The sequence below is a fragment of the Oryzias melastigma genome, linkage group LG9 (assembly GCF_002922805.2).
Source record: "Oryzias melastigma strain HK-1 linkage group LG9, ASM292280v2, whole genome shotgun sequence".
In the NCBI taxonomy this organism is placed as follows: Eukaryota; Metazoa; Chordata; class Actinopteri; order Beloniformes; family Adrianichthyidae; genus Oryzias; species Oryzias melastigma.
This window is the reverse complement of record NC_050520.1, coordinates 18,034,075-18,054,946: the sequence shown is the minus strand read 5'-3', so window position 1 is coordinate 18,054,946 and position 20,872 is coordinate 18,034,075. Positions and strand designations below refer to the sequence as shown.

General features: G+C 37.6%; 1 protein-coding gene across 2 annotated transcripts; it reads right to left on the bottom strand.

Moving 5' to 3' along the window:
* Positions 1 to 429: 429 nt before the first annotated feature.
* Positions 430 to 17,887, bottom strand: hip1rb (huntingtin interacting protein 1 related b). Of its 2 annotated transcripts, none has more exons than XM_024275387.2 (32): positions 17,268 to 17,887; positions 11,421 to 11,484; positions 10,363 to 10,505; positions 10,232 to 10,288; positions 10,085 to 10,165; positions 9,925 to 10,001; positions 9,720 to 9,781; positions 8,981 to 9,121; positions 8,814 to 8,871; positions 8,404 to 8,479; positions 8,007 to 8,174; positions 7,881 to 7,933; positions 7,704 to 7,776; positions 7,234 to 7,417; positions 7,063 to 7,151; positions 6,860 to 6,976; positions 6,690 to 6,791; positions 6,310 to 6,504; positions 5,356 to 5,503; positions 5,137 to 5,223; positions 4,844 to 4,951; positions 4,004 to 4,140; positions 3,270 to 3,380; positions 3,124 to 3,182; positions 2,966 to 2,996; positions 2,768 to 2,830; positions 2,545 to 2,645; positions 2,319 to 2,424; positions 2,121 to 2,244; positions 1,973 to 2,034; positions 1,581 to 1,811; positions 430 to 1,496 (listed from the first exon to the last, which is right to left on the bottom strand). In XM_024275387.2, the coding sequence occupies exons 1-32, from the start codon at positions 17,346 to 17,348 to the stop codon at positions 1,488 to 1,490; spliced, it is 3,198 nt and encodes a 1,065-aa protein (XP_024131155.1). In that variant the 5' UTR covers positions 17,349 to 17,887; the 3' UTR covers positions 430 to 1,487. The 2 variants fall into 2 exon arrangements, with proteins under 2 accessions (XP_024131155.1, XP_024131156.1); XM_024275388.2 differs by lacking the exon at positions 17,268 to 17,887 and adding an exon at positions 13,656 to 13,991.
* Positions 17,888 to 20,872: the final 2,985 nt, after the last annotated feature.

Genomic DNA, 20,872 nt, shown 5'->3' with positions numbered 1-20,872 from the left:
TAACACCAATGACATTTAAGAGTTTTAAAAAATGTATGTTGTGGTCACAGTTACTAATGATTAGCCATGAAGGACTTTTATTTAAGAGCCTTCAGTAAACACAAAAATGTAATGTGATCTAAATAGGAATATGCTTTATTTAAAATGCTTAAAACTGTACATTTTGATACATCGGAGTGTGAAATTGTGACCTTTTTTTAAGAAACTTTGGTCATGTTAGTAATTTTATATTAAAAAACACATTTCTTGCAGTGAAATGGGAATGCTTTCCTCCATTTAAAATGACAAATTATACTATGCTTTTATAATTTTACAACAACCACCATCAGAAAATGTTTATGCACATTATGGAAAAGTAAAACATTCAAATGTTTCTCAAAAATGAATTTTACAGACAAAATTTGTTGAAAAATGATCCATGAACAATGATCATATAAAACCCAACCTCGTTTGAAATCAGGCATTTATTGTTTGACATTAAGACTCCTTTACAAGGTTAAACCACCAATATCTTACTAAAATATATTAATAGATCTGAATGTATAAAGACGATTCATTGAAAAGAAAGAATTGAACATAAAAAGAGGCATTTTAAGACCCTGTAAGAAAGGCTCCCAGAGGCAAAGAAAACTTGGGGACCATCATGTTATTAATCTAGCCCTGCATCTTCAGCAAAACATTCAGATATTTCAGAATAACTATCTCCAACACTTGTGCTCAAGCTCTTAAAAGTTCCAGTTTCTCTGCACGTAAATGGACATACAAGAGAAGTAGTGTGACATGCACTCTACTATACATGATGTACAGCTTCATACATTGGTAACATATTTGAAGGCCTCCAAGTCATTATTCAAACCAGTAAGAAAAAAAAAGAAGCCATTTTGCACAGGAAAGGCAAAGCTGGAGGTATGTCAAACGTTTGCAGCACACTACCCACCACATTATAAATAACAATATAGCAGAGCGTACATTAAAACTGGTGCATTACCATTCAAAGCAGTCTATAGTTGGAGGGGAAAAAGTTATCATAAATAAGATTTAAAACAAAAAATAAACATTTTGGTCTAAAAGTGTGATATCCTGTCAGTTTGACATTTAAACTTTACATTAAAAGAAAAAAATATGGAAGGAGGCACACAGAAGAACTACAAATAAAGAAAAAAATATAAAGAACAAAATTTACTTTTATTCCTTGTGAAAATTAAAAAAGGTTAATGTGTTTTTTACTCCTTCCTTTGTATGCATAAAAATTAAAATTAAAAAAAGGAGGGAAAAAAAAGACAGGATATTTCTAGGCATCAAGGGTCAAAATAGGCATCTTGTCCATTTTGGCAATTTAAAAGAAAAAGGTCAAATAAAACCTTCAAAAAGCAGGTTGACAGGATTGTCAATTAACAGATTAAAGGGAAAGCACAAAAATTCAACGCAACCCCTTCATATCCCAGCCATCCTGTGGTGAGGTTCTCCTCCTCTTCCTCTTCAGGTATTTATTTAAACTGAAACATGAAGAACAGTGGAAAAAACAATATTAACAAATGTAAGCATCTTTTTCAGTTTCAGTCACCCTTTAAAAACCTTACCACAACTTTGGGGGCGAGGTTGGGTTTCTGGGACAGCGGAGGCTTCTTCATCAGTGCGGGCTTAGACGGCTTTGGTGACATAGTAACAGGGTTGTCCAGCGATAAAAGTTCACCGTTGCCTTCAGGAACCTGCTCTACAGGCACTCCAGCCAGGTCATAGTGCTTCTTTCTCAGGTCACCTAAACGCTGGCGTTCATTCTCCAACATCGTTTCCAACTCGAGCACTTTCACCTGAAAAGAAAAAAAAAATAGTTTTTTCCTGCAGCCTAGATAATAAATTATTTTACATTAAAATGTCAGTCAAAAAAAAGCCTATAATAAAACAGGTTAGAAGTGTTTCATGAGCTCAAAATATTTGAATTCTAACGTCTCCAGTATTAAAAAAAACATACCTGTGACTCCATTTCTTCTTTTCTTAGCTTAATAAGGGACATCCCAGAAAAGTCCATGGGATCTGCTCATTGGAGGCACAAAACCAGAAACATTAGCCATACATCATAGTTTTGTGACTGTCTTGGATAAAAATCAACCAGCACTTGCCTTTGTCCTCCAGGTGCTCTCGACCAGACTTTGTTGAGGCCACCAGATTGGCTGCCATCTCATTTACATGGCGAGAGGCCTGCTGAAGAACCGGCAGCTTCCGACTGTGGCGATCAGCTTTTACCTGTGTACATAAAAAAAAGGGAAGTTAACATTAGTCACATGACATTGGGGTTAAGCATTTTCTTTTCCTTTTACCTTTGAAGCAGCAACAAGCTGTGCGGTGCTTGCAGCAATCTCATGAGAACAGACGATCAACTCCTCGTATTTTCCTGTGTGCAGCACCACCTTGTCCGCAGACTCGCTACAAGAGAGCAAGTACAAACATATTAATTCAATTCTTAAAATTCTCTGTGCCAATTTTTGTCCAAAACTCTTTAACATCACAGGAAGTGAATGAGTCTAAGATTAAACTGAAACATACACCATCTCTGTAGCTCCCCATCCCACAGCTTTGGCAGCAGATATGAGTCCCTCAGTCCAACGGGAGTTTCTCGCATAAAACTCCTTAATGGTGGCTGCACCCTGGAGAGAGGAAAAAAAATCTCACTCAAAGCTTTAGTCGAAAAAAAAGAGAACAGAGACGCCCGAATTCCTTCAGAAATAAAAAGTAAGCCGTTTTTGGATCCATAGATTCAGTGACTCACCCTCCCACTCTCCACAATCTCCTTTTGTAAATCTGTGGATGCTTTGACCAGCATGCGAATAGCCTAAAGGAAATGGGAGGTAAAAGGGACCAATTAAAACCAAACATCCCACGTGTGTTCACTGGGATTATGATGAACAAGAGTGAGAGACGAACTGAGATGCAACACAAAAGAAGCAGCAACCACAAGGAAACGTACCTTCATTAGACCAGTGCAGTTGTTGAGAATTCTGTAAGAGTGACAAAGAAGGCTTATTTTGACCTGTATACATTTTTAAATTAAATGTAAAAATTGCACTAAACTTGCTTCTCAATAATTTTACAGACAGGAGCTTAAGAGCCAATAAGAGAACAAACCTTTCGTTGACCTCCAGTTTAACTCCAGATGTGTCTTTTTGTGCCTGTTTCATCATTTCCTGAATTCAAAGCATTTTAACAGTTTTCAAATTAACATCCTGTATGCGTTTATCATTGAAGGTGTAGGCTTGATACAGTTTACTTACATCAATCCTTCGCACTGCCTCCTCAATCGCTGCTGATGTCGCTGCCATTTCTTTATCCACCAGATCTCCCAGCTCCTCTTGACGGATATCCATTCCTTTAGGCCGCAGCTCCTGAAGTGGGAAAAAATAGTAACTAAAAATACCCACTTACCAGTCAATCAGTAAAAACATCAGAGGAAAGTTAACCCAACTTTGATTAATTTACAGCCTCTAATGAAAGAACTTTCTCCAAAAAAGAAGTATGACAGGAATCTTGGTTCTGTTGGCTTTTGCTACCATTCAGTGAGACAGAACGATGGTTTGGTGGGCTGAAAAGGCTCTTTTTCTGTTGTGAATGGATAAAATAAAGAGCCTTCTAATTAAGCCACGTCTTTGCACCACACAAGAAAATATATGACATTTCATCTTCACTCACCTGAAATTCAGGACTCTTGTCATAAACTCTTAATTAAAAATAAGCCAAAAATGGTAAAATTGGTATCCCTACAATCACTACATTCAGTAACGCTTCAGTTTAATTTAATGAAAACTTATTTAGCAAATAATTTAGCAGTGCAGTCCAGAATATATGTGGCTGTTGATTTGCTTGGTTTCAGTTTAAACAAGCAAAGCTCCTTTTTTCCTTTGATATAAATTTACACTATACACAAAGTGACCTCAGATAGCGCCAAGAACAGCCATGTTTAAGTCTAAACAAAGAAGAAGAAAAAAAGAAATTCAGAGAACTTCCTCACCTGGCCTAACTTAAGGATCTTTTGTACAATGTCACGAACAGAGGCAGGATCTGCTCTCTGGAGAGAAGCTTTGGACTTCAGGTCCTTCAGGAACTGCAAACTCTGTGTGGCACAGCCTCTGCAGTTTGACGTCAGTCCTGCAGCGAGGTGAAGAAGAAATTAACACAACAGTACTTCTAAAACTGCAGGATAGAAAGAAATAATTCAAGAAAATGAAGGGAAAATGGAGGAATCAGCACACAGAAGGCTCTTTCTGGTATTCTGTTGGGTTAAAAAGGAAAATCTACAAACTTCTACACAACACTCCCACTTTGGAAAACATTTTTTAAACAACAGTTGAGGAAAAAGATAAAATTATTCAATTTTAAGTAATAGAAATATAAGCACTGAGGAACCTTTACTTTTCTTGGGTTTGCTTCAAGTAAAAAATAGTGTATTTTCTTCTTATAAATAAATCTCTTAGAGTTTCACAGTTTTTGACCTTTTAAAATAAAAAAAATAAAATCACAGTTTAGAATTTTCTAACTTCCTACTTTGATGCATTTTCTCATATTCTGATATTTGTGTTTCAGATACAGCTCTACTCTTCACTGAAAAAAACAAAATCTCCCTTGTTGCATATTATCTCAATATCTGAAGGTTTTTTCATACATTTACAAAATGCATCACGTTAAACCTCCTTCTAGCGATGCAGATCTGCCTTTTTAGAGTTTAAATTATTAAAAAAGATGGTGATCTTTTCATTTTAAAATCATGCTTGTATATAGAGATGCTGTGGAAAATGTGCGTTTATGTGGTAAACATTAAAAAACAAAACATTCGTAAGCAATTGTTCCTTACGATCCGCTTGGTCAGTCGGGGCTTGGTGAGCAGTGGCACTGCCGTTAACAATAGTGTCTGCAGCCAAGTGGGAGAACTGGGTCAGAGACCTCAGCAGGCCTCCAGCATCTACAAAAACATTTGGGTTTTTTTTTTTAGGACCCAACCACAGATTGAACACATGCATGCTTTAGTTCCATTATTTTGAGTGTCATGACATGCTGCAACAACACCAACTACTAATATCGTCTAAATAATGTGGCTGTAAGCACAGCTTGTTTCAGGATGATAGATCAGTCAAATCAGAAGCTCACCCGCCATGTTCTTTAGATAATCTGCATGACCTTTTTTCATTTTGTCAATGGAGCCAAGCGTAGCTTCTGCCCGATTTATGAGGTAATCTGTGTTTGGAGGAAAATCAAAGGATTAAAAGAAAACCCGGCTTTGCTCAAGTCTCTTCCAAAGACACAAATGATTGTGATCAACAAGAAAGTTTCCAAAATACTCTTCAAGAGACACTGTAGTGTTCTGACCTGGGGAGCTGGTGCAGCGTATGTGGAGTGGATCGTCCAGCTTGGTGACAGCATCTTGAATGATGTTCTCAGCTTCTGTTATAGTTCCTTGCAGCAGAGCAAACTGCTCATCCAAAAGCTTCTGCTTCATTTTCTCCTCCTGACTTGCCTACATTACAGGAAATAAAAATGCACATGTGACAAAGCATTAACACACACATGCATAGCTAAATACTTGTCTGTGACAGAATCATCATAAAGCATAATAAAATAATTATAATAAAAAATTTTGCATTAATGAGGTTTATGGTAAACTGTATATATTAATATTAAAATGTCTGGTTATAAATAATACTGCATCTACATGTTATCAGTTAAATGTGTTTAAAAAAATATTTTATTAATAAAAAATAATCTTAAAGCTCCTTGACAAAAAAAAGTCAATTGAAAGAGTGAAAAGTTGAAATACTTTACATTTGTTTTGTCTAATTTTAGCTCCATTAAGTTTCTGTTTCTTGAGAAGTGAAACATAAGAAAGTTCTACCTAAAGAAACAGTTTTGCTATTCTTTACTCTGAAAACATCTGTAGTTTTATGATAATGCATCCCCCAATACTTTATTGTTAAAAAGGAAAGGTAGAAATATGGAAGTAATTTAAACAAAAAGTTTTGAATTGAGTGCAACATACACTGGAATTGTATACAAGCAGGAAATGAAACCTGTCAAAATGGATAACGAGGCAAATATCTGAAATTAACAAAAATTATCAAATGGAAGTTGTCATTTGCTTTTAGTAAAATCCTACCACTGATGTAAATATTTAAATATCTAATCACACGTTTTGTGCACACACTGCTCTTTGTATCAACATTTATGTTTCAGATTCTGATTTCAACAGTTTTAACATGAGGATGTGAATTCAAAAATGCCTGCTGCTGCCTGTCTGCTGAGCTGGGCTCCACTGTCCTGACTGACCTTCTCCTTCAGTTTTCCCTGCAGCTCCACCAGCTCCCTGCTGCTCTTGTCTCGCTCCAGCTGAAGTGAGGACTGCTGCACCTGCGCCGTTTGCCGCACAGTCGACAGCTCTGCCTCCTTCTCGCTCACAGATCGCATCAAACGCTCTTTCTCTGCCTGCAGAGCTGTCATTGAACTGGTGATCTGCTCCGACGACTGGTGGAGAAACACATAGAAGTCAGTGAAGCCAGAACAAGCAGATGGCCTCAAGTGTCACAGGAAACATTCAGCCGGAAAAGCCAGACGCCTCAGAGAGCAGAGATGATAGTGGGATGCTATTTAATGATGAGCATGCAAGATTTTTTTTTTTTTTTTTTTTTTTTTAACAGATGAACTCTGACCTTCTGAGTGTTTTGCAGCGTGGCCTTCATGCGTGTAACCTCCATCATCTTCTCCTCCAGCTCTCTTTTCACTCTCTCCATCTCAAACTTCTGTTCTTCCAGCTAAAAGGAATAATATTAGTCATTCCAATGTTTCCTGTACAAATATTCCAAAGCTAATCAAAGCCGACCTTCATTTCAGATTCCTGCTTTATCCGCTCGATTTCGAAGGACAGCTGGTGTTTGGTCCTCTCCACTTCCTCCTGGGTCTGCTGTGTTGCTGACAGCATCTTCACAGTGTCTGCACTCTGTCAGCACAGACGCACATTTGGGTTTACGGCACACAGCCAGGTGCAGAAATGTGATGAGAGCAAACATCTGTGGGTGGATGTACCTTTCGGAGTAGCTCAGCATGGCTGGACACCAGTTCTGTGTGCTTCTCCTTTAACTTGTTGTACCGCTGCTCAGTGGCCTGTGCCCTTTCTTCAGACAAGAGGGATGAGAGTTCTCATTTGCTCGGAACAACAGTTCTTTCTGAACGAGGACTTTCAAGTGGATGACTTACTTTCTGCCTCGATGTAGGAGACCTGCACGCTCTCGTGCTCTATGTTACGGCGCAGGGTCGTCTCCAACTCCATGCGCAGCTGTTCGTTTTCCACAAGGGCGCGTTGTTTCTGCACACGCTGCTCCTCCAGCTCCGCCTCTAAACTGTTGATCTGGGATTTAAGCTGGGTGACGTATCTCTGGGCCTTCAACAACACAGTTTGGTCAGTTCATTTTTAATCTCCAGCTTTTAGAATCCTTAAAAATAGACAGGCAGTGAAAGGGGAAGTAACGAAAAAAAAAAAAAAAAAATCAAGATTTGGACTCATTTCCTGCTTAGAGATAACTTGTCACATTCTACATGTGAGGAGCAGCATTTGGATCAGCCCAACACATAACTCAGATTCCTTCACACCTAGATAATGCTCTGTGAGTTACCACAGTCTGGAACAATGATGAAATTCAAGCTTCAGGTAACTCCATAGCCTTTACCTCTGACTTGACCTTCTCCAGCTCCGTTTTTACGTAGTCCAGCTCAGTCTTCAGACTATCAATCTGGAGATCCCTGCCAGAGGAAAAGAAAACACACTGTTGTGGTGCAACGAAACAAACTATACACACCAAATAATCAACTTAACTAGAAAAATAAACAAAAAGACTGTGGCTGACCTGTCATCAAAGCCTCCATTGGGAGGTCCAAAAGTCTGATCGAATATGTCCACCTGCACAACACGAGAAGATGTTTAATGCAAAGAAATGATCTCTACTGTATATTTACAGCGGCATTAAATGTACCTGTGGCTGTGCCTGGACGATGGAAGCTGGAGAATCGCTGACGTCGATGAGCGGCTCTGGGTCATCGTCATCATCGTCTTGCGGCTCTCCATCCTCATCAGCAGGGATGACCACCACAGGCTTTACGTGCTTGGCCAGCGCAGCTGCATGAAGGAAGTTAGGAGGAGACTGCGAAGCAGATAAAAAACTTTTGTTACTAACAAATACGGCAGTAAAAAAAAATTTGTTTGGTCAAATCAAATTAAACTGCATGCATTTATATTACATAATTTTACTTCTACAATCTGAATGCAGAAGTGCCAGAGTCAGGTTCATTAATCGCACAAAAGACTTCAGCATCTCAGAAGACGAGACTCAGCAGAACAGGAAGAACCCCTTTTTTCCTTCAAACTCTTACGTCAGGCAGCTTGGGAATCTGGATCAGCCTCTTGAAATAAATCATGTCTCTGGTTTTATTGAAAAAGCTCTTCAGGCTGTGCAAGAAAGGAGAAAAGAGGAAAATTTACTTCAACATTCAGCTTATGATAATGCAAACAGAAGGGCATGTTTTCAGACTAAAATACTTATTTTTCACCAATGAAAAGCTTTCTTATAACATCACACACAAGGAAAATAAGTATTTTTAAATTAGCAACTACAAAAAGATTCTTAAACATCTTCATCCTTTACTGTGTTGCTATTTTTAAAATCATTAGTCAAAGTAACAATAATTGGAACAGTTCAGACACATACAAATCAGCATCTCCTGGCACCAGACTAAAAATCAGAGAACGATAGGGACATTTTTGTGTCATTTACTCCACTCACCTACGGAACTGTTCATGGAAACGGTCACGGTGACCTTGTAAAGTATCCGCAGGGAGACCTGAAATGGTCCAAAATAACCCCATTAGCTAAAACACATGGAATTTTGTTTGCGTCGGACATTTTAACCATTTCTCCTCCAGTCATTTTTTGTGAACCAATAGTCTTACAGGCATGCAGCTTGAAAAGCAGCTTGACGTTGAAGTGGTAAAGTTGGCTGCAGTCCTGGATAACCTGGATAAGGGGAGCCAGGCGACACTGGCCTGATGTGAGACTGGAGACGGCGATGGATGTGTTCAGCTGTCGGATAACTGGGAGAGAAATCGGACACCAAAGTGACGATGGGGTGAATTTTCTATCACTTAACTTAAAATGGCCTAAAAACTTGTTTAAATTGTGAGGAAGTTGTCCATTAAGTATTCTGCATAATTCTAATGTAACTATTTGGTATTTATTAAGTACTAGTAAAAGGATCTGACAATCACTTCAGATTCTTGACAATAGGCACATACCATTTATAAAAAAAATAAAATAAAAAAAAATAAAAAAAAAAGAGCAACTTTCATTTTGACAGCTTCAAACAGTCACCCATTCACAACACCGTAAATGTATTTGTTTACGCTTCCTGTGCCTCCCTCCCTGCACGCTGGGGAGGAACACACCCGAACTACAGGAAATAGCTTTAATGTCCTCTAATTGCAAGAACTTCCTCATGAGTAAATAAAAAAAAAATGACAAAGAAAAATCAAGCAAGTGAACAGAGTTCACTTTTAGTCGTTGCTCCTTTAGGACTTTTCCTGCATCAACAGCGAATGTCAGCCAGCAGCAGCAGTAGCCCTCCCCTTCAGCTCAGGTTTCTCCTACTTAAAAAACGAGATAGAGAGGAGGTGGGAGGAGCTTTGTTTTCACCTGTGTCTGCCAGCCGCAGCTCTGCATCCATGTAATCAAACACCTCCACGGTGAGCTGGAACCTGCAGGAGAGAAGATGATCCTTTCATCAATTAGAAAGGAGGCCTCACTCAAAAGTGAGGCTGCAAAAAAAAAGTCCCTCCAGGACTAAAGATAACTGGATTGTTTGACACTTAAAATAAAAAAGAAAAGTTTTAAAACTTACACATCACTGATGTCTGTTCCTGCAGTGCGCTCCAGAACTTCATCTGTGACTTCTAGGTTTGGTGGGATCTTTGAATGCTGCACAGACACATAACTTATGAGGTAAAAAGCCCCTCCACTTTCACAGTTTGGGACTTTCGACATATAGTAAAGGTTCTTACCTTTACATGGAACTCTAGTTTTGTGCAAAGCAGCTTGGTATATAGAGCAACCAACTGTCCATATCTGTCATGGAGTTGACTCTGAAAAATTAAAGAAGTTTTATTATCATCTTAAAGCATATTAAAATAAAAAAAGCAAAGACTCACCCATAGTTTTCCAACTTCAACTAAAGAGCCATGATGTCTCATGCAGTCTTGTAGAACCTGTGAACATGACGGCAGAAGTTAACATCTTTGTGTTTCTACCAGAATAAAAAAGGTGATGCTTGGTGTCTTACGTTGCGATGTCCATCACGCAGGACTTTGTGCAGCACATGGCAGAACTTCCAGCAAAGGATGGAGTTGTCATTGAGGGGAAAACCCAGAGCATAAGACCAGAAAGTGTGGGCTCCTTTCTCCCTGTGCGTCCCAAGGATGATTCCTGCTGGAGTTAAGGAGGCAAAAAACTACAGCAGAACACAGTTTTGCTAGTTAACAACACACTAACTGGAAATTCAATTGTTGTCATATTCTGACAAAGTCACATTTATTTAGTCAGTGAGACCGGATTCTCTAAGGGTCACATCTAAAAGGGTAACCAACTCTATACTAATTAATTTAAATTTCAAAAATGCAAAAAAAAAAAAAATCTGTAACTCAACCCACGTAGCATTAATTATCAAAAAAAAAAGACTTTGTCACGATGAATTCAAACTATTTTAAAAACATCTAATCTCTCAGAAATGTTGGAACTTTCTATCCATCAGACCCTCAACTTTAATAGTTTCTTTATCATCATTTTTCAGTCATGGTCTCACCGAGCAGGTTCATGCACAATAAGGAAGCAAACAAGGAAGTCCTTAAATTTAGCTTTCTACAAACTTTTAAAGCTGTTTTTAGGGACTGAAGTTCTTATTAAAAGTTGTCATTTAAGAAAAAAAAATGTTGACCTCTTGCCTCAATTAAGAAAGTCAAACATGTAAAAAAAATAGCTTTTTATTGAATAATTATCACTTACATAGGACTTCTGGGTGTGTAAAGCCAAAGCTGAACTCACTTGTTGACATGACGGCCATGTCATTATGTCTATCAGCACTCCAAGGACTGGCTCTCTTGGGGTCTGAGTTAACACACAGATAAGCAGCATCGCTACTTAGAAAAATATTTTTATAGTCTCTCTTCTCCAAAATTATGTTATTTTTTTTTTCCAACCAGACAGAAAAATTTGCTCCTTCAAAGCATTGACCACAGCATGGCTCTTTAAAGCTCTTTTAACATTGATTTTATTATTTCATTGTCTAATTAAATAAGGAAAAAAACCTAAAAGTAAAGCTTTTCACATTTCAGTAAAGGATACGTCGTGCATGCTTTTCCTTCACAGGCATTTCTGAGCTGTTGATGGCTTTGCCCATGCTGCTAAGCTGAAAAAAAAAGTGTTAGATAAATGTATTTGTTCTGCAGTGCAAGCATGACCTCATTACCCATAAGCCTTAAAATACACATTACATTCTCTTAAAAAATAAAATGAGTAATAGCTTATTTAAAAAAGAAAACATTACTTTTGGCTGTTCAAAAACTATAAATGTGGACGTAAAAAACAGTTACAATTGCCATGTAAAAAGAAGAAAGCTGCTAAGGTCAGGTGAGGGAAAAACAATGAATGCAGCAGTGTGACTATCATCACAAAGCATCAAACACGAGGTTTTGTGGCCTGTCTAGCAGGTAAAACTGGTGTTGCCGAAAAAGATCTAAAAGGCTGCGATGGAAACTCTGCGTTTTCTGTTTTAACCAGTGATGACCTCCAGAAGCACCAAATCTGAAGGGTTTGGTTAGCACATGTTGTAGTGTCTATAATGATGTGGATGTTTTGTAAATTTGCAATAATCATTTCTTGAAAAAAAATACTATCCACAAATGTATTAGGCATTTATAAATGTGAGGGCTTTAAGAAAACATATCGAAGCAAGCTAAATACATATACAGTATATGCCACCAAATATAAAAGTACTTGAGCATCTTGATAGGACATGAGAGTAAAACTTTCCCTGTGATGGAACAAACATCATACATGGACACATTTAGAGGAAATGGGAAAGAACACAAAAATATTTTAGGTTTTTTTGAAGTATAGGAATAATCAAAATGTGTCAGAAAGAGTTGGTTTGAACCACATCATTTAAACATTTTTAAATAATATCATAGCAAGTGATGTAAAATCAGGGCAGACTGTGAGTCCATAAATTGGATTAAACAAAATTAGGACGTGTGATTGTGGTGGGGACATAAAATAACAATAAAATAATCTTCCCTGTACAGTTAAAATTGAACGGTTGGTTTTAATTGCAGGATTCCTTTTTTGGGTCAGAATGGATCATCCGAAAATCCTCATTTGAGCTCCTTTTAAAGAATGTGTTGTAAAGATCTTTGGAAAATTTGGAAGCACTTTGGAAAGGTGTTTTACAAATCAGCTTTTTAGTGACACAAAAAACTGTTTTTGTGATTGTCATGTAAGTCTTTTGTTGAGGCTGTAGTCAAATCTGTGCAAGGAATATTAAAAAGCATCTTTATTGCATTGGGTCAGGATGCTGCTTAGTGCACACAGAACATACATGATCACAACCAGAAGCACAGAGAGGCTACTGTGGTCAAACAGGTTCACGCTGAGGCTGGGTGCATCGGCTAATGGGAGTTTTTTTTAAAAAAAAAGAGCCTTGGTTTACACAGGGCAAGTGTGGGGGGCGAGTGGGGAAGTCGGTGACAATGAGGGGCTTGTTGTGAGGGGAAGGCCGACAGTTGGGAGAGAAGGTTGGTTGGATGGGGTGGGATTCGCCCTGGCACACAAAGTCTGGCACAGAGGCCTCAACAGATGGCTGCTGAGCAGGGAGGCTGCAGGGAGACTCATAGTACATTCAGAAGGGTTGCCGGTCAGGAAGCAGTGTGACGCGAAAGTAAGGAAAATGAAATGCGAGAGGAGAGTATTGTGTCATCACAATGAAAACTCGCTTTTGTAGCCGAGTATAAGGTCAGTCACTGACTTAACAGACTGCAAGACACTTTGCTCTTTGCATTCTCTAACTAGCCACCTTTTAAAGATCACTTGCAGTGACTTAAGATTTCTCTCCTCTCATTTTGTAATTTTAATCAACAAAAACTATTTTCTTCGACAAATTACATGGATCTAAAGAGCAGCATATTTGTTTTTGTGAGGCTAACATTACTCAACTGTAATTATGTCCCTACAAACGTGAGGACACTCCTTATTTTCATCATGAATCACGTCATTCCCACAAACGCCTCGCCTTCCTGCATACCTTTTCCTCATTTCCTTAACAAAAGCGAGATGAAACATACATTTTGTTCTACAGATTGGTCAGAGCTGCAGGCATGCCAACACACTAGATACCAATCGACTCAGTCCTGCTTGTGTTTCCAACATTAAATCCTCCTCTGACAGCAGAGAGGAGAAATGAGAGGGAGGGACAGCCTGGACTAATCCGGGGCCAGCTTCGAGGTCTGCCGCTAGCTAGCTTTGCTGTACTGAGGCCCATATTTGACTCTGTAAGCTGCTTTATTATGAAAGATTCCTGCTTACCGTTTCATCTCTGTTTTTCAGCATGACATCCATCAGCTTGCTTTAAAAGAGAGTGTAAGTTTAATGAAGTCCGAGCATTTGCGCACCTCCTCACTGGACATAATGCTCTGAGGTAACAGCACTTTACTGCAGCCTGTTATCAGCTTAATACAACAGAGTGCTGCAGGGGATCTGCAGACAAGGTCAAAGGCAGACTCCAGCCCAGCAGCACACCTCTCAGCTCAGGTTAGAGGAGCAGTTAACCTCGCTCAAGCACCAAGCAGACCAACAATCCTAACTTCAACTGTCAAATTGCATTTATAAAATTATACTTTAAAGTTCTAGCGTCTTTCCATGGTTTCTTTATTAACTTCAATGCTGAATAAACGCCTGTGGCAGAACATCTCCCAGTACAAACAAAAAACCTGACAGTCCCACATATGACAGCGCTGCTCTTCTGTTATCTGCTCAAGCCTCCGAACAGAAAGGACAATGAACTCGTCGCTGTGACGCACACAAAGACAACACCATCAAAAATCCTCCACCAGCCCACAAAACCTGTGGGATGTGCCTGATATTTGGCAGAGCCTCGGTTAAACATTAAGCTGCCAGTCAACCCTGCATGTAAAATCTGCCCAATTGTAAAAGAGACTCGGCTAAATACAAACATGCATTTTCCAACATGTGTTCTGATCAGATTAGAACTGGACAATTTGAATGCAATGCCAGAGGCATTTATATAAACTCAACTGTAAAATCCATTGAAGAATTTAGACAAGTTGTAATTCACTAATATTTAAATGCATTTTGGTTAAAATGTGTTACAAATAAAACTATTCTTTAGTTGAAATGTGGATTTTGGGGAAAACTGCAGAGCTGGTAAATTAGATAATGAATAACAGATGATATTCATTCAAACTGGTGCACAAAATTAATTTTACACTAAATTAAGTTAACACTAGTGCAGATTTTGGTGGCTGCAGCTTTAAATGCAGTCACGTGAGTTGATGAATTCTGAAATCTTTGTAATTATTAATTATTTTTGCAAAAAAAAAAAAATCTGTAAATGCAGAATGTGTGAAAACAACTTGGTTTTTTACACCCACTCGGAGTGTGTTCAGCCTCCTTTTCTCCCATCCCCCTTCACGGGAGCTGCAGCGAGGGTAAGCAAACACTACAGGACAGCAGCAGACTTTTCACCTTGGCACAGAGGTTGACATCAAGTGCACACAGTGTGGAGCTGCAGGGGCTTCGGTGAGTTGCAGGGCTGAACCAGCAGGATTTTGAGACAGGTGATACTTCCCAACACCATCATCCTCTCCCATTTAGTGTAATGGGAGCATTTCATATCCAGCTGGAGGTTTTCCACTCCGGTGAACCGTGCCACAACAAAAGATCTGTCCTTGTTTACTGAAATTTGCATGTTGCCAGGTGAAATCACAGAGTTGAACTCTGCAGGCTCACCTTAAAAAAAAAAAAAAAAAAGAGCACCGCGTTTATTTTGAAGAAGCTGTTGGTTTAATCACATCTAACGCAGAAATCAACAAACGCCGGAATATTACACACAAAACAAGTAAAGCCGAAGCAGGACAGAGACTTACAACGGAAAATATGACTTGCAACAACTAATATGTCCATGTTTATAAGTCTTGCTTGAATATTTGCATCAAGTTACACTAAAAATTAATTTGATTTAATCTGTTTGTCAATTGGTCTTTAGTATACAATTATGATGATCTAACTTCTTAGGAATAATATGGACTGAATTGGCTTAAAATAATTCAAAAGAATTGGAATCTCACAATTGTAATGGTTAAAGCTCAGTTTGATATGTTTTTATTTTTTTGTCTTTTTCTGTAGCAGACAACCTCTGAACTAGTGCTCCAAAAACAAACTGAGCTTGATTAAAATATGTGAAACATTCTGATCAGCATACAGGGGAAAACAAATTGAATGATATTTTCCCCTCAAGCAAGCAGACGAGTTCAGTGACCACTCCTAAAACAGAGTCTTCCAGTCATACAAACCTGAATCACTTTTGTCATCACAAACCTGCTGCTTGATGAAACAGAAGAGGCTGTGGTCTGCTCGAGGCTCGCCTCAGCAAATGAGTAACATCCACTGAATTACTGTTAACCGTTTCACAATTACGGTATACGCAAACCTCACATTACGAGCTTCAGACTTCAGGAAATGTTATTAATAGATCACTGACTGAAAAAGTGTAGATGCATTACTAATTAACTAAAACTAGCACATTTAGGCACCCCCCCCAACTTTAGAATAACATTTGGAAAGAGGTAGGGGTGGAAAAAATGAATCACTGCCCTTTGAGGGCAAATCTATAGAGTCCATCCAACATTCATTCAAAAACAGGCAACAAATGGGAGTTTTTGATTTGTTTTTTGCTTCAAGCAGTTTTAATTTATAGTTTTCAACAAATAGAATAAAGTGCTTTTATTTTGAAAAATTATTGTCATTGACATATCGCTAGTTATTAGAGTGAAGGGTCTCAGCAAACCGGCTTGATGCCATCAACCAATTGGAACCTGATAAAGTTTCTTATACATTGTTAAACGATAAAGAATAAACAATGCGTTATGGCACATAACATACCTAATAGCCACTTATTTGCTCAGTTTCTTATTGCAACTCTTGGTTCACTCATGTGTATATATATATATATATATATATATATATATATATATATATATATATATATATATATATATATATATATATATATATATATATATTGGGGTAAAGCACTTTAAGCACACAAGTGTTGGAAGGTCACTGTAATTCACTGTTACCATCTTTTAGTTTGTCCAATGAATGTGCTCTAATTTCCCATATCTGTATTGAATTTTATGCTCCCTTTGTGATTTTATTTGAGAAATGTGCTGTTTTATTCAAATTTTACTTAAGTATACGTCTAAAAGTTCAAATATTACTTTTCATTTCTTAATTTTAAGATTTTTTAAGGTTTTGAACAGAAAACAGGTGAATGATAGAAATAATGTAGTCCACCAGCAAGCAAATTTGCCCTATTTTTAAGCGGATGGATATTTTACAAAATACTTAAATACTGGTTTAAACTCCATCAGCAATTAAAGCTAGAAAAACTAGATTTCAAAATAAAACTAATCTAGACAGTCAACAGTTTTGCTTTTCAGTTTCAAAATCCTTTTTAAGTCAGGTTATAGAGAAAATTTAACCAATACTGTATTTGAAGAAAATAAAAAGTTTTTATAAAAGTATTTATAAAACCAAGTATAGGATTGAAAGGCTTCATATTCCTGGGGATATGCAAAAAAACTAGTCAAAACATTTTTATTTTTTTAGAAAAGAGTCATCAAAAGAGAAAGAGGTGCAAGTCTCATGGGGGAAAAGTGGACAAACAAGAATGACTGGAAAGACTTGAGGAATGAACGACGTGACATGACAAAAATCTTCCAGTTAAAGTTACAGTGTTTGCGTTTTAAGATTAACGCAGAACATTTTTGGCACCTTCGGAACCCCGTACATTCTACCTTTATTGATAACTACTGATGTAACATCTGTGGCCAAAAACCCTAACAAAATAAAAGTCCTCCATCACCATCACCGCCATCAGCTGTGTTTGAAATGTACCTGCTGTTTCTCGAAATGATCCCTCTCTGCTCCGAGGTTGGCCTCGGTCCGCCTGGTTTTCACTCGTGTGGACCGGTTCATCCTTTAATCTGTACAAAAAGCGCTTTACGAGAAAGAATGAATCTCCTCTCCTTCAGACACACTCGCGCGAAAAATATATAATTTATAAAAACAACGAAAGAAATGCGCGTCGGAGAGCATTAACTGCAGCTTCTGGCGTGTCTCCGTGAGAACATCATCAAGCTATGTCTTCATTAGTGCTGATGCGCCGCGGCTGAAGGAGGAAAGGAAGCGAGCCTCTGCTCTGCGTTACGTGGACGGATCCTCCCCTAAAGGTGGAGGAAATCGACGTCGCCCTCGTCTTGATGTCAGATGCAGCAAACAGCCTCCCACACGACTTGTGTCTCGACACAACCTGGTTTTAATTCTAATAACCTCTCCGTGTTTTTTGCTTTCTTTGTCCTCTGCTCTCCCATTGCAGTAAAATTGGTTACTTTACAGAAAAACGTTTTTTTCCCCGGCTACTATATCCAAATATTAGAGATGAAAAAAAAAGAAGAAAACACACAATTAAACACTTAAAACTAATGTCCTGGACCACTCCTTCAACTGAGAAGCAATTTTAATGAGTTTATGAGATGCAAAACGTCATAATTAAAAATAAAAAAAGTTGTAGTTTTAATTTAAAAGACTATATTTATCTGTTTGGGGTAAGGGTTGCCAGGTTTGATGCTTAGTTTTGGTGTGGCAGCCAAGAATGAGGATATTTTCTGCGTAAGGAAAAAGACTAAACGGATGTTAATTTCTCTTAAAACAATATTTTAAACACCTTCAAGTTAGTTTGTGGCGGAATATAACTTCCTTTAATATGGATACATTTGTGGATAGAGCTTAACATTGTTTTAAACTTTAAAATACGTGTTGTGTTTTATTTATTTTAATACAAATGTTTTTTTTTTTTTAAGTCTTCCATCTCCTTTAAAACTGATATCAGCTTGTGGGGGTCTGATGAATCCTCCTCAAAAAAAGAACACAAGAATTGGTGACTGCAGTGAAAACTTATGCAAATCTTGGTCCACTTGGTGAAGTGAGATTTAAATAATACTCGATCAATCCAGGACATCTTCCGCCAAAATATTCAACCAGTGAGATAAATACCTGGTACTGAATAGTGCAGCGGATGGTTTCCAGATTTCTTGTATTTCTTGGATGACAATCAAGTGTCAATTAAATGTGTACAAACAACAAATACATAAGAATTTATGGCAAATCCATTCACATTTTAGTTTCATAAAGTTCAGCCCACTGTTGCTTTTCCATATAAAAATAATACATTTTTAGAACATTTTCCCACACTATGGTCACATGTCATTGCTAAATTCAAAGTATTTCCACATATTAGACTGTAATGATAGCTAGATCATTGTTTGCTGCCATCACATGTGTGTTGTTCACTATGATGCCACTAACTTACATTAAAATAAACCTACTACGTCTCAATCCAAATGGTATTTTCCTATTTATTTTGTTTTGAAATGATTTAATAAAAGGTTGATTAGAATAATAACTTGTCAGATAGATCAATCTGGTTGAATATATATCAATGCATCAATTAAGTTGTTACACCCTTGGATGTAATTTAACTTAGTGTGAGCTCAGCATTACCTGCGTTGAACTTTTACAAGTGAAACCATGTTTGCCAACTCAGGTTGGGTTTCTAGAGTTTAAAAAAATCATGTTCTTTATGTGTTTTAGCCTTTCCTGCTTTCTTCTCTAAACTATTAGCTGTGAAACATGATCTGACTGCCAATTTTCAATCATATATCCCTAATATTTTTCATCTCTTGATTCTACATGCACAACAATCTTATCAGGTTCAAATACTTTAATCATTCAGGATAACTTGAGCAAGCAACATTTCCCCACAACTTCACATTCAAGGCTATGAGTAGAAGAACCCTTTAGTTTTGTTTAACGTTTCAATTGTGCATGACTGGAAGAACTTGTTTGGTGTGTTGGGTGGAGCAGCAACCATTTTTTTTGTTCCCAGGTATGTTGGTCAGGAAACACAAGCGCTGATGGGACAACAACAGGTAGACACAAAAGGACGTATTTTCAGTCCTCCAGGCTAAACTGGCTGATTCACATTTTTGAAGCCATCTCCGATCTGCATGCACATTCATTGAGGAACAGAGGCCAATCTGTGAGGCGACACAGCCTGTCAGATCCATGGATAAAAAGCTGAGGGCTACGCTTGACAAGTGAAAAGAAAGTGACCGATGTTTTGACATTGTTGTTGGTAAATGAAGTCATGCTAGAAGAAGGATGTGCATCTTCAGGTGTGTGCTAAAAGTATAGAAACTATAAGCATTTTTTTGCTTTCATTCTGACTTGTTTTAGCACTTTCTCTGGATTTGAGAACAAATAAACACATTTGTTTACACATTAGTGATTCAATTGGAAAAAAAAAATCTGTTGGTACTCCTACATTACAATCCTGTAATGTATCTGTTTTGTCCACTAGACAGCACTAAAGACAAACATTTAAGCAGCTTAGAGTCACAGATTTTATGAAAAACAAACTAGATTTATAGACAGTGGACTCCTCAATCCTGACTATGTTGTAATGTTAACAAAATAGTCACTTAGTTCGTAAAAGGCTTGAAATATAGAGCTTTAAGAAAGATGTTTCAAACTCAAAACTCCTTTGAACCCTAAGGACCTCTGTTTAAGATGTAGATAGATCAACTGTTACACAATCAGAATGAAAACCGCACTGTTGTTCCGAGTCAAAAGTTTGACAAGTATTTAAAATTTCCATCACATGTTAAACATATTTTTTCTACCTAAACTTTATTGATATACTTGGGTATACCAGCGGTCTATTTTTTATTTTATTTTAAATATTAGCTTTTATTTATGTCTCTAGAAAATGTATTTTTAATGTTTAGTGCATATTGTGGCTTAATGCTAAAAAATAAATCTTCTCCTTCTGACTTTGTGTATACTAAAATTGAGTTGTTTTTTTTCAACTCAATGTGTTTAGTTTTATTTAATGTTTTTTCTTTTGTTGAAGCAATAAATGCAGACTTGTATTCAAAAATATGAATTAAAAACAGTAAAAAAAGAGCATCAAGGGATAAAATAGCATGTAGTTATTCATTTATTTTCCAAAGTGGGAAAGAAAATTTTTTTTTTTATTTTTGAATACTTGGGGGAACCATGAAATAAACTTTCAGCATGGAGGAAACTCCAAATTAAACAAATGTCCAACATGTGACTTCTGCACAGGCTCTTTGGTGTTGACAGAGGGGCTTTTGTTCCTTCAATTTCCTGTATCACATCCTGTCTCCTCCATGCAAACGAACGCTTCTTAACTGAAACAATCGCCACAAAAATCAGCAAATAAACCATATTTAGTTCATCTAGAGCAGTCCATCCATTTCATATTTTATCCCTTTTGAGGTCATAGGGTTGTTGGAGCCTATCCCTGCCACGGATGAGCAAAAACGGTACACCATGAGCTGGTCGCCAGCCTTTTGAAGAAATTCAGTAGTCATGATTCAATTTGAAATGTGGAACATTTTTCTCAATAAAAAACTAGG